General features: G+C 45.7%; 1 protein-coding gene across 3 annotated transcripts in view; it reads left to right on the top strand.

Moving 5' to 3' along the window:
• The window catches only part of LOC139161888 (A.superbus venom factor 1-like), a 150,699-nt gene that overhangs the window by 90,382 nt on the left and 47,318 nt on the right, over window positions 1–12,999 (top strand). For all 3 annotated transcript variants that reach the window (XM_070741584.1, XM_070741585.1, XM_070741586.1), the window contains one exon: window positions 3,230–3,316. In XM_070741584.1, coding sequence (XP_070597685.1) covers window positions 3,230–3,316 — 87 coding nt within the window. The remainder of the gene's footprint in view (window positions 1–3,229; window positions 3,317–12,999) is intronic.

The following is a 12,999-nucleotide window of genomic DNA, read 5'->3' as shown; positions in this document are numbered from 1 at the left end:
CCAGGGGAACGAGAGACCGTTGCTTAATAACGGTCCCTTGTTCCGGCTCTGTGAGCCCAATCTTGGGTACTGGTGATGAGTGTAACTCTGGCCCTGGACTCAGGTTGCTGCTGCTCAATGCCAGGTCGGTGGTAAATAAAGTTCTCCTCATCCGGGATCTGATCCTGGATGAGGAGGCCGACCTGGCTTGTATTACTGAAACCTGGCTGGGCCCGGAGGGAGGTGTCCCTCTCTCTGAAATTTGCCCAGCCGGGTTTCAGATATGGCATCAACCTCGACCCCAGGGAAGGGGGGGAGGAGTGGCTATTATAGCCAGGGAGAGCCTTTGCCTGCGTAGACTCATTGCTCTGGAAATTGCAGGTTGCGAGTCTCTCTTGCTGAAGTTGGACTTAGGGGTTCAGGTGGACTTATTTCTCACGTACCTGCCTCCCAGCTGCGTGTCAAAAGCCCTGCCTGTGCTACTCGCGGAGGTAGCCGGGTTGGCGGTGGAGTTCCCCGGACTTATTGTCCTGGGGGACTTCAACCTGCTGTCACTCGGCGAAACCTCTGGGCTGGCACAGGAGTTCATGGCCACCATGACAGCCATGGACCTGACTCAAGTAGTACAGGGTCCGACTCACGAGGGAGGGCACGCACCTGACATGGTATTCCTTTCCGAGCAATTGAGCAATGGTCTGAGACTAAGGAGCTTAGAAGCGTTGCCTTTGTCATGGTCAGACCATTTTCTGCTATGGCTTGACTTCCTGGCTCCAATCCTTCCCCGCAGGGAGGCGGAACCAATTAAGATGTTCCGCCCCAGACGCCTGATGGACCCAGAGGGCTTTCAGACGGCGCTTGGGGTTATTCCAGAGGCACTCGTCCACAGTTCGGCGGAGTCCCTCGCTGAGGCCTGGAACAGGGCTGCGGCAGGGGCTCTTGACCGGATTGCGCCTTTGCGACCTCTCTGCGGCGCTAGACCCTGTAGAGCCCCATGGTTCAACGAGGAGCTCCGGGTGTTGAAACGCCAAAAGAGACGTCTAGAGAAGCGATGGAGGAAGAGTAGGTCCGAATCTGATCGAACACTTGTAAGAGCTTTTATTAAGACTTACAAAGTGGCGCTCAAGGCAGCAAGATGCGCGTACCATGCCGCCTTGATTGCATCAGCGGAATCCCGCCCGGCTGCTCTGTTTAGGGTGACCCGCTCCCTTCTTAATCAGGGGGGAGTTGGGGAGCCCTTGCAGAGTAGTGCCGAGGAGTTTAATACGTTTTTCGCTGATAAAGTCGCTCAGATCCGGGCCGACCTCGACTCCAATTGTAAAACAGAGTCGACTGACAACGAGTCAGTTGAGGTGACTGGGGCACGTACTTGTCCACCTGTCTGGGAAGAGTTTGATCTGGTGACACCCGATGAAGTGGACAAGGCCATCGGAGCTGTGAGTTCTGCCACCTGCTTACTGGATCCGTGTCCCTCCTGGTTGGTCTCGGCCAGCAGGGAGGTGACACGGAGCTGGGCCCAGGAGATTACCAACGCTTCCTTGGGGAGGGGAGTTTTTCCATCACTCTATAAAGAAGCGCTTGTGCGCCCCCTCCTCAAGAAGCCCTCCCTGGACCCAGCCGTACTTAACAACTATCGTCCAGTCTCCAACCTTCCCTTTATGGGGAAGGTTGTCGAGAAGGTGATGGCACTCCAGCTCCAGCGGTCCTTGGAAGAAGCTGATTATCTAGGTCCCCAGCAGTCGGGTTTCAGGCCTGGTTACAGCACGGAAACCGCTTTGTTCGCATTGATGGATGATCTCTGGCGGGCCCGGGACAGGGGTTTATCCTCTGTCCTGGTGCTCCTCGATCTCTCAGCGGCTTTCGATACCATCGACCATGGTATCCTTCTGCGCCGGTTGGAGGGGCTGGGGGTGGGAGGCACTGTTCTTCAGTGGTTCTCCTCCTACCTCTCTGGCCGGTCGCAGTCGGTGTTAGTGGGGGGGCAGAGGTCGGCTCCGAGGTCTCTCCCTTGTGGGGTGCCTCAGGGGTCGGTCCTCTCCCCCTTGCTATTTAACATCTACATGAAACCGCTGGGTGAGATCATCCAAGGACATGGGGTGAGGTATCATCAATATGCCGATGATACCCAGCTTACATCTCCACCCCATGCCCAGTCAACGAAGCGGTGGAAGTGATGTGCCGGTGCCTGGAGGCTGTTGGGGCCTGGATGGGTGTCAACAGACTCAAACTCAACCCGGATAAGACGGAGTGGCTGTGGGTTTTGCCTCCCAAGGACAATTCCATCTGTCCGTCCATTACCCTGGGGGGGGGAATTATTGACCCCCTCAGAGAGGGTCCGCAACTTGGGCGTCCTCCTCGATCCACAGCTCACATTAGAAAACCATCTCTCAGCTGTGGCGAGGGGGGCGTTTGCCCAGGTTCGCCTGGTGCGCCAGTTGCGGCCCTATCTGGACCGGGACTCATTGCTCACAGTCACTCATGCCCTCATCACCTCGAGGTTCGACTACTGTAATGCTCTCTACATGGGGCTACCTTTGAAAAGTGTTCGGAAACTTCAGATCGTGCAGAATGCAGCTGCGAGAGCAGTCATGGGCTTACCTAGGTACGCCCATGTTTCACCATCACTCCGCAGTCTGCATTGGCTACCGATCAATTTCCGGTCACAATTCAAAGTGCTGGTTATGACCTTTAAAGCCCTTCATGGCATCGGACCAGAATATCTCCGAGACCGCCTCCTGCCGCACGAATCCCAGCGACCGATTAGGTCCCACAGAGTGGCCTTCTCCGGGTCCCGTCAACTAAACAATGTCAGTTGGCGGGTCCCAGGGGAAGAGCCTTCTCTGTGGCGGCGCCGGCTCTCTGGAACCAACTCCCCCCGGAGATTAGAACTGCCCCTACTCTTCCTGCCTTCCGAAAACTCCTTAAGACTCACCTTTGCCGTCAGGCATGGGGAAACTAAACATCTCCCCTGGGCATGTTAATTTATACATGGTATGCTTGTGTGTGTGTTTGCTATTACATGGGGTTTTTCTTAAATCGTTAAATATTTTAATTAATTGGATTGTTGTGACTGTTTTTACTTGTTGTGAGCCGCCCCGAGTCTTCGGAGAGGGGCGGCATACAAGTCCAACTAATAAATAAATAAATAAATAAATAAATTGATTATTAGAAACAATGTCAAAGAGGTACTTAATGTGGAATGGGATATTTTTCTTTTCTTGTAATTTTCCTCATTTTCTTTTACATGCATCAGGTGGAATCCAGGAACAAACGGTTGTAGCCAATAAATTAGATGACAAGGTGCCTGACACAGAAATAGAAACCAAGATTTCTGTCCAAGGTAAGAACTAGCTATTTGAAATCCAGGCTCCCTCATCTGTTAAATATAGAAGATGAAATAGTCATCAGCCCAATTTTGCTATAATCTACTGGTGCTGTAGATGGACTCCTGGATAGAACAACCTATTTTTCTGTTCCCGGATAGATGGAGCATAGATCAGAGCCTTCCTAATTGGATTCACAGATACAATCTGTTGTGGTTGGCTCTGGTCCAGCTCCTGCCCCAGGGAATGTGGAGGTGGAGGCAGGGGAACCATCAACATGTCCTAGGCCTGTTTTGTTTCCGGCAAAGTCAGGAAGTGCAGTTTCCTTGGATAAAGAAGAAGATGGGGATGACTTGGAAGAGGGGGGCTTGGCACACAGCCCAGGAAGCCAATTGTCAAGGCTGCCAGTCAGAATTCAGACAAATAAAACTCAGAGTCCTTTAGGTTAAGGTTCAAAGTGAATTTATCAAAATCAAAACTTGAAGTATCGAAAGCAAAGCAAAGTCTGAGGAAAAATGGCGTGTACCCCACATACTAAAACCCCCTTTTCCATCCCCCTGTTGGACATCCGCCCAATCTTCTTTGTCCAGACGCATCAGGTGGTCCAAGATGCTCCTCCCGGGCTTCTTAGGAATTTGCCCTTCTAACGGTCTTCACCGCCATCTGGGAAATCGAAACTTATTCTAATTGAAACTTTTCTCCTCCTGCACACTTCCCAACCCCCCTTGATATCTATCCCTCCCTGTCTCTATGACAACCAAGCAAAGAATGCAGCAGCAGCAAGCGCAGGTTGACACCAATCTTCGTTATCTTCGGTCACTTCGGATGAGGAAGTCTTGGACCCACGCAGGCGCAGTGTTATGCGTAGAAAAGACCAAATGAGGACATATTACAGGAGATAAGAGAGACCACCTGTGTTTGGGTGGGGCTCCAGTAATTAGGGCTGCTGCTATAAATAGCAGCGTGCTAGTTTGGCCGTTGTGAAAGATTATCTGATTGCAGTTCTTCAGGATCGTGCCTTGCTGTTTTTGAACTTTGTTTGTGGATTTTTCACGCCTTTGACACCAAAGCAGAGTAAAGTGTGTGTGTGTTTCACTTCATGGGAAGAAGGAGGGCTATGGCGTTTCTTCACAGCTACTAGCTAAGTACTTAAGGACTGATTAAGGGACTTGTATAGTCTACAAGGTTGTTTTGGGGAAGAGTGCTCTTTGCAATACAAAAAGGGTGCTTTGTTTTTTTTGAATTTTGTGATAATTTGAATTTTCAAACATGTGTGTGTCCTAAATTTATACCCTTGAATTTTCGGGAGGCTTCTATCAGAGAGCCCGGCAAAACACAATCGATCTGTCCCATTTTCGACATGTAACCTTATTACTTTTCTCTATGTGGCAAAATCAAAGTGCATGTGCTCCAGATCCTGATGTTTAAACAATGTAATCTTATGGGACCTAGGAAGCCTTCCTTCTCTGCTCAGGAATGCCATTCTACCCCAGATCCATACAAGTCACACCAAGATGGCGACGGAAGCAGATGTCTAGTCCCATCAAGGAAGTTCTTAGCAAACAAAGTAGGGAAAAGACTTTTTAAAAGTACATAAATAACAAATATTACTAAAATAACTACTGAAGGAACGCCCGCAAACTCCTACCCTGAAGGACTTCTAGCAAAAACCCTCTGCAAAGCTCAGCTAAGAAGAAATCAAGAACAAAAACCGTCAGATACTTGCAAGCACGCACAGGCTCAAAGTTCAGCTATCCTGGACAGAGGGTAAGCATGGACTATAGAAGAGATTGTGCGGGATGGGAGAGAACGTTCAAGTTAATTAAGTCAGCCAAAACTACCATGGGGAGGGAGAGGATTTTTGTGCTGTGAAAGGAAGCCACTATCCGGGAAAGGAAGCAAGGAGTCACTAGCTTTGATCTCCCCGACGCCCAGCTGATGCCTCCCAGCAGCCACCGACAACCGGGAAATAGCCTCCATCAACCTGGGATTTCCCCTGGTACTCCCCAAAGCCAATGCTACCAGTCTGATCCCCCTTTGCCCAACTGATTCCTTCCCCCCTCACGGAGCCTTCAAAAGAACCTTCGTGAGACAGACACCCAGCTGATTTCCTCCCCCGGAGCCTCCGTTAGCTTGGGATCCCCCCCTCTCCTTAAGCTGCCTGCCTGAGCCCCTGCCGCCCAACTGTTTCCTCCCCCCTCACCTTTACAGAGCCATCAGGTAATCTTCAGGAGGATTCCACCTCTAAACTCGAGAAGCCCAGAGATCTCTCCTCAAAGCTCTGACTCCCAAAGACCCATCCTGCAAATCTAGCTTCTGTTGAAAGTTGTATCCACCATTTAAAAAAAAATTAACCTCGTGGCTTCAAACAAAGCCACTCTTCTAACAAAGAGGCCTTGTGATCCCATAGGTGAAAGGGACCAAATAACCAAATAATTTAAATAAATAAATCAAGTGGCTGTGAGGGGCACTGGACCTTAGCAGAATCATCTCAGTCTCCAGAGACTACCATAAACTCCAATAGCCCAGCATAATCATCCCTGATTGCTTCTAGCTTCAGAAACACAATAGACCCATCAGCAAGCCCCAAGATACTTAATCTCACTGACCTTAACAAAGAAACAGCGTTTACTATCTACTGTCTAACAGCATTCTACTTCAACCCTACCTACTGGCAAACACTATTTTATTAACAAGAATGCCAAACAAAAAATCAAAAAATGCCACAACCCCCCCCCCCCACACACAAATGGATGGTGATTTCACCAACAATGATGATTTATGCTACAAATGCATCAAATCCACCATACATAAAGAAGAATGCACTAAATGCCAAATATGCCATAATTACATCCACAATACTTGCCTGGAAATTAGCAAAAATGTCACCAACTTCCTACCAAAAACTTCCTCATTTCTACATTTCTGCCCTTTATGTTTACCTAAAATGAATGACCTAATCACCATGTCAATAAAATTTCAAAACCTCAAAACAACCATAAATTACATCGAATCACGCATTGAAGAACGCTTGCAAGCCCACATTGAAGAACGCTTGCAAGCATGTTTCACATCTTTGGATAACAAAGTCACAGCACAATCAAAAGGAAACCCAGTTCATCTAAACCATACTCCAACTCAGCAACAACAATCACCACCTCCACCATATGTTCAGTCACAACATCCACTACTTCAACTATCCTCAAATCATCCTAATGATATTTCCCTACTCATCAGAGACACCCTGGAACGTGAACAAAAACGGAATAATGCCATTGTATTTGGCTCGAAGTCACTAACAAACCTGATATAGACCAAATTCAAAAAATAATTGCATCCAATTTTCCAGCTGATGAAATAATTGAAGTGACCAGAGATGGCCCGGAATACAAATATAGAGATGGTTCAGTAGCCCCCAAATTCTGCAGAGTGGTTCTCACAAATGAACTCAGCAAACACAAATTCATTAAGACCATAAACTCATTAACCAGAGATGACTCAAATCCTAAAAAACTTCGCTCTAGACCGGACTTATTAATTTTACAACGTATCAAATCCTGTGAATTACGAGCTGATCTAAAAAACACATCAAGACCAAGGCCAAACTGATCTTTATATTGACTACCATGCCGGCTGCATCAAAACCAAGTTATGCAATCCACCAACCAACCCCCAAACCATCATCAACCAAAACCACCCCAACCTCCAATCTACCCTCAACCAAGATCAACCCCTCATTAACCACTACCTTTAAACCACCATCGCCCACAACCATCCTAACTTCCAATCCATCACTACTCAAAACCAACTCTCAATAAACCAAGACTAGGTATGCACACCCCTTACTTCCTCAACAACATCCACTGCTAATCTCAAATGTAAACTGAAGAACTCAATAAGTATCGTTAATAAAATATCTGAACTCCTTCTCTTACTACAAACTGCTAAATTTGACATCATATTTCTTTGTGAAACATGGTTAAATGAATCCCTCCCAGACTCCACTATCACAGTAAGTGATTATCAAGTTTACCGTTCTGACTGCGAATCCTGCAGAGGAGGTGGTGTTGCAATCTTCAACAAGAAATCACTCATCCTTAAAAAAGTGCAAGTTAAATAAGAACTTTATCTTCCTGAAACCATCATCTGTGAACTGACTTTAGATACCACACTTCGCTTCTTTCTATGTTATAGAGCTCCAGATTATATCACACACGCGAACAAACTAACCTCACTACTAACGTGGGCAAGCTCCCACCCTCATCCTCTTATATTTCTTGGAGACTTAAACCTTCTACATATAAACTGGATCCTAAACGAATGTTCCACTGAACCCATGCATTCAACCCTTTACAATGCCATTACTAGCCTAGGACTAGATCAACTAGTTACTAACAACACTAGACTTAACAATTGTCTTGACCTCATCTTCTGCAACAGTTTACACTCAATTTACGGATTTTAAATAAAAGAACCCTTTCCTAACAGTGACCATAGCATGATTGACTTTTACCTAAACATACACCCTCACAAAAACCATCTTAATGAAAGGACAACCAACTATAACTTCAAAAAGGCCAATTCCGATCTCATCGAAGCCTACCTCTCACCTCTCGACTGGCACACAATTTTCTCTGATTGCATCACTACTGAAGACCACTACAATATGTTTTTACTTGAATTCCAAAGAGTCATCAAATTATACGTACCACTAATATTCACCAAAACTAAGAAAAACAAATTACCCATAAAAATAAGAAAGCTCTAAACCAAAAAAAGAATTATTTGGTGCAAAAATAAAGCAGGTCATGTTTCAAACTTTAAAAGCTGCTATAAAAATTTGTGTCACCAAATAAAGACTGAATGTACCAATTATCACATCATCCAAGAAGAAAACCTTCTATGGACAAAGTCTACTCATGCCTTCTACAACTTTGTTAACAATAAACTCAAAGACTCTAGACCAATCCCAAACTCAAAGACTCTAGACCCTTCTTCAGCTCAGTCTTTGTTAACAACAATGGCTCATGCCCAACATTTCCTAATCGCGCCACAAATAACCTCAATGATCTTACAGGAATTGATTTCACATAAGATAACGTTAGAAAGGCATTACACAACCTAAAACCATCTTTATCTATTGGACCAGATGGACTATGTGCATACTTCTTGAAAAAGCTCTCCTCCACCTTGGCTGAAACTTTGAGCATAATTTTTAATAAATCTTTCAGTACTAGTTATGGTCACTTGCCACAGTCATCCCTATCTTCAAAAAAGGAGATCCAAGCAACGTTGAAAATTACAGACCTATCTCTTTGTGTTGTGTCACCTGCAAAGTTATGGAATCAATCATAAACTAATCCATTACACTCCACCTTGAAACTAATAACCTAATTTCCAATAAACAATTTGGTTTCAGAAAAAAAATTATCCTGTAATCTACAACTCTTACACTGTAAAAACATTTGGACCACTCAACTTGACCAAGGTAATCCAGTTGATGCAATCTATATCGACTTTTGCAAAGCCTTTGACTCAGTTGCCCATGACAAACTTCTTCTGAAACTCAAATCCTACGGCATCTCTGGACTACTACACAATTGGTTAACAGCATTCCTATGTAACAGACAACAAGTGGTCAAAATAGGAAGTGCCACTTCTCTTCCTGCTCCTGTTAACAGTGGTGTCCCTCAAGGTAGTGTTTTAGGACCCACACTATTCATACTAAACATAAACGATCATTGCGATTGCATCACTAGCAATTGCGCTCTCTTTGCAGATGATGTCACCTCATATGTACAAAATTCATTCCACTTTATAGAAATAATTAAAAAACAAAACCTACAACCTGGTGACCTACTTGTGAGTTTCGATGTCGTATCCCTTTTCACCCAAATACCAATTAAAGAAGCCTTAACAGCTATCCAAAACAAATACAAGCCCCCCAAGTATATCTTAGATCTGACCAACCACTGTCTGACAAATACATATTTCATCTATAATGAACAAAGATATAAACAGATAGAAGGGGCCCCCATGGGATCACCCCTCTCACCTGTCATCGCAAACCTCTACATGGAATATTTTGAAAACAATGCATTGGAGCAATCTAAACACAAATCCAAACTTTGGCTGAGATATGTAGATGACACTTTTGTAATTTGGCCACATGGAAAAGAAAAACTGGACAATTTCCTCACACATCTCAATAGCCTACACCCCAAAATACAATTCACTATGGAAACAGAAGCCAATGATCAACTTCCCTTTCTGGATGTCCTAATCTATAAAAAACCCAATGGCACCCTAGGACACACCATCTACCAAAAGAAAACCCCCACCAACCATTATTTAAATGCACACTCCCACCACCACCCTGCACAGATCACCTCAGTAGCCAAAACTCTCATCACCAGAACCAAACATCTAGCTGACCAGGAGCACTTAAAAACTGAATTGAACAAACTCAAAGATGTATTAATTTCTAATGGATTCGAAAGAAAAACAATTACAAACCTAATAAAAAAAGAGACATCCCCAAAAAATCAAGACCAAGAACAGGATAATGGCACCACCCTCCTCCCTTACATCAAAGGCACCACAGACAAAATTAGTAAAATTCTCCACAAACATAATATCAAAACTTCATTTGTCACTAACCAAAAAATATCAAACATCCTAAGAAACCCAAAAGATAAAATCCAACTCGAAAACCAAGGAATCTATGAAATCCCTTGCAAAACATGTGCAGCCACCTACATTGGACAAACTAATCGAAGAATAAACGCACGCATTGCATAACATAAGAATGCAGTCAAAAAAGAAGAAAAAACTTCCTCCCTTGTCCAGCACATTAAAAAAACAGGGCATGAAATTGACTTTGAAAAAACTAAATTACTTTCCAAAACAGAACACGTATATAAAAGAATAATCATGGAGGCCATAGAGATAGAAAAACATCCCCTCAGCATGAACAAACGAGATGACATGTCCCGCCTACCAGAGATTTGGAAACCAGCCTTAAACAAAAAAACATATCATAATCATCACCATGTCAATCCTTCAATTAAATGTGATTCCACCAACCAATCAAATCATTAAAACATAGCCACCCAATCTATTTGCTACATTCAAACCAAATCTCCACCCCCACCACTATTTATAAGGAACAAATGGCAGTTGCAAACAAACTATATTTACAGCAGCACGAAGCTTACAACTTCAGCCTGATGATGATGAATGTGATTTCACTGAAACGTCGCATAGACACTCAAAATATTACACGGGGCAAAACCCGAACTCAGAACAATCTACATACATATACCCGTGAAAATCTACGAAATATATACCGTATTTTTCGCTCCATAAGACGCAGTTTTTTTCCTCCCAAAGTAGGATGAAAAATCAGCCACGTCTTATGGAGCGAAGATGCAGGCAGGGAGGGGGGGGGAGGCGCTGGAGCAGAGGGGGCGGCGGCAATATACTCATCTGGAGACCGCCGCCTCTGTCGCCGCCTCTCCTCTTCCCAACCCCGAAGAGAGCCGCGCCTTTCGGCCTCCGGAAGTGCTGGGCCGGGGGACGCCTCCACCCCGCAGGTTTAGGAGGCGGAGCGGCACCGGAGGAGCGTTGGCGGCTCCGAGCCTTTGGGAAGGCTACGGGAATCGCTTCAGGAGGCGGGGAGGTCTCGAAGACCCAAAACCCAGCCAGTCGCTCGCAGCCGGCCGCCGCCTGTGCAAAGTTTGGCTGCGAACTCGGCTGGCTAGCTGCTGCCTGGCCCCCTCCCTCCCGGAGGAGGGTCTCCCTTCGCACCACCAGCGGCGCTCCCCCCGCCAGCCAGCCAGCCAAGCCCCGTGCCCGCCGGAGCCCGCTCCTCGCTCTCCCCCCGCCACCTGCCACGTTTGCAGGAGGTGGGGAGGGTCGGGCGGCCCGCCAAGGCCAGGAGGGATGCCGCTGCCCCCCTTCCCTCTCTCCACCCACCGCTGCGCCTCCTGCTGAGCCCCCTCGGCCCCGCGCAGCGCCTGTCAGAGGAAGCTGCCCTGTCCCGGCCAGGATCCGGGGGCGAGGTCGTCGGGGTTTGAGGGGCCCTAAACCGCCCACAGCAGAAAAACAGAAAAAATAAGGGAGAGAGAAAGAGAAAGAAAGAGAGAGAAAGGAAGAGGAAAGATAGAAAGGGGGAGAGAGAAAGAGGGAGAGATAGAGAAGGAGAGAGAGAAAGAGAGAGATACAAAGAGAGTGAGTGAGAGAAGGAGAGATAAGAGAGAGAAAGAAAGAGGGACAGAGAGAAAGAAAGAGAGGGACAGAGAGAAAGAAAGAGAGGGACAGAGAGAAAGAAAGAGAGGGACAGAGAGAAAGAAAGAGGGACAGAGAGAAAGAAAGAGAGGGACAGAGAGAAAGAAAGAGAGGGACAGAGAAAGGGAGAGAGAGAAAGAGAAAGAAAGGTAGAGAGAAAGAGGGAGAGATAGAAAGAAAGAGAGAGGGGGGCTTGTTTGTATATTTTCCCAATTCCCCTAGGGCAGTGTTATTGTAATAAATATTTTAGCCTACTTTTTGGCTCAAAATATTTTTTTTCTATTTTCCTCCTCTAAAAATTAGGTGCGTCTTATCAGCAGGTGCGTCTTATAGAGCGAAAAATACGGTGTGTGTGTGTGTGTATATATATATATATATATATATATTTGTTTTCGTAAATTTTCACGGGTATATGTATGTAGATTGTTCTGAGTTCGGGTTTTGCCCTGTGTAATGTTTTGCATGTCTATGCGACGTTTCGGCGAAATCACATTCACCATCATCAGGCTGGAGTTCCAATCTTTGTGTTTTTGCAAATGAATATTAGCAACTGATATATCCTAGACCTTACCAACCACTGCCTTACCATTGTTTTACAATGTGTGTTCTGAGTCTGGTTTCTATGGCTGGGAACACACATTGTAAAACAATCAAGTAGCCTGCAAGTTCCAACTACTCAGGGTATCACGCCTAATCTACAACCATTAACTAATTAGCATACCTCAGCTACATCAACGACTCCAATTGTTACCCCACTGACTCACCAGGAAGTTTCTACACAGCAGGCAATTGCTGAGCCATCAAACCACACCCAGCCACCAGTATTTATAGAAGGAAAGCAGCTCAGGTCTCGCAGTGTTCGCCTTAGACAAGGACAGAAACACCAGCCTGAAGATGACGTGACTTTCATTAAAAAAATTGTGGTTTTCCTTGGAAGTCCCTGTAAAAGTTTGGTTTTCTACTAGTATTGAGTTACTGTTGATCTGCCCTCACACCACTTCAAACTTACTTCACTTTGATGGCAGCCTGCCATGAAATATGGGGGGAGGGAAAAGTGAATGCAGGGAGGGGGCATGACAGGAGCCAGGAGTGCCAACCAGAGTCACCACTTGAAGAATTCAAGGACACAGACAGGAACAGAATGCAAATGGAAAACCTCAGACCTGTTACCAAAACAACTAATTTAAACTTTACTGGACATGACTAAGATGGGCAAGGATGGGGGGAGGGGGGCTGGGAGAGAGGAAAAATGGCTTTATGTGTGAATCCTCAGATCTGGCTTTTCCTACACTGTAACCACTTTGCTTTGGTAAAAGCATGCCTTTCACTGCAAATGGAGTTGAGGGTCTTTCTTCCCTAAATTCTCAAGCTAGGACAGGCCTGACAATCTTTTGGTCAGCTTTATCCTTTT

This window comes from Erythrolamprus reginae, chromosome 2 (genome assembly GCF_031021105.1).
Source record: "Erythrolamprus reginae isolate rEryReg1 chromosome 2, rEryReg1.hap1, whole genome shotgun sequence".
Taxonomy (NCBI): domain Eukaryota; kingdom Metazoa; phylum Chordata; class Lepidosauria; order Squamata; family Dipsadidae; genus Erythrolamprus; species Erythrolamprus reginae.
Note: the sequence above shows the minus strand (reverse complement) of the source record. Positions and strands in the feature narration are given on the sequence as shown.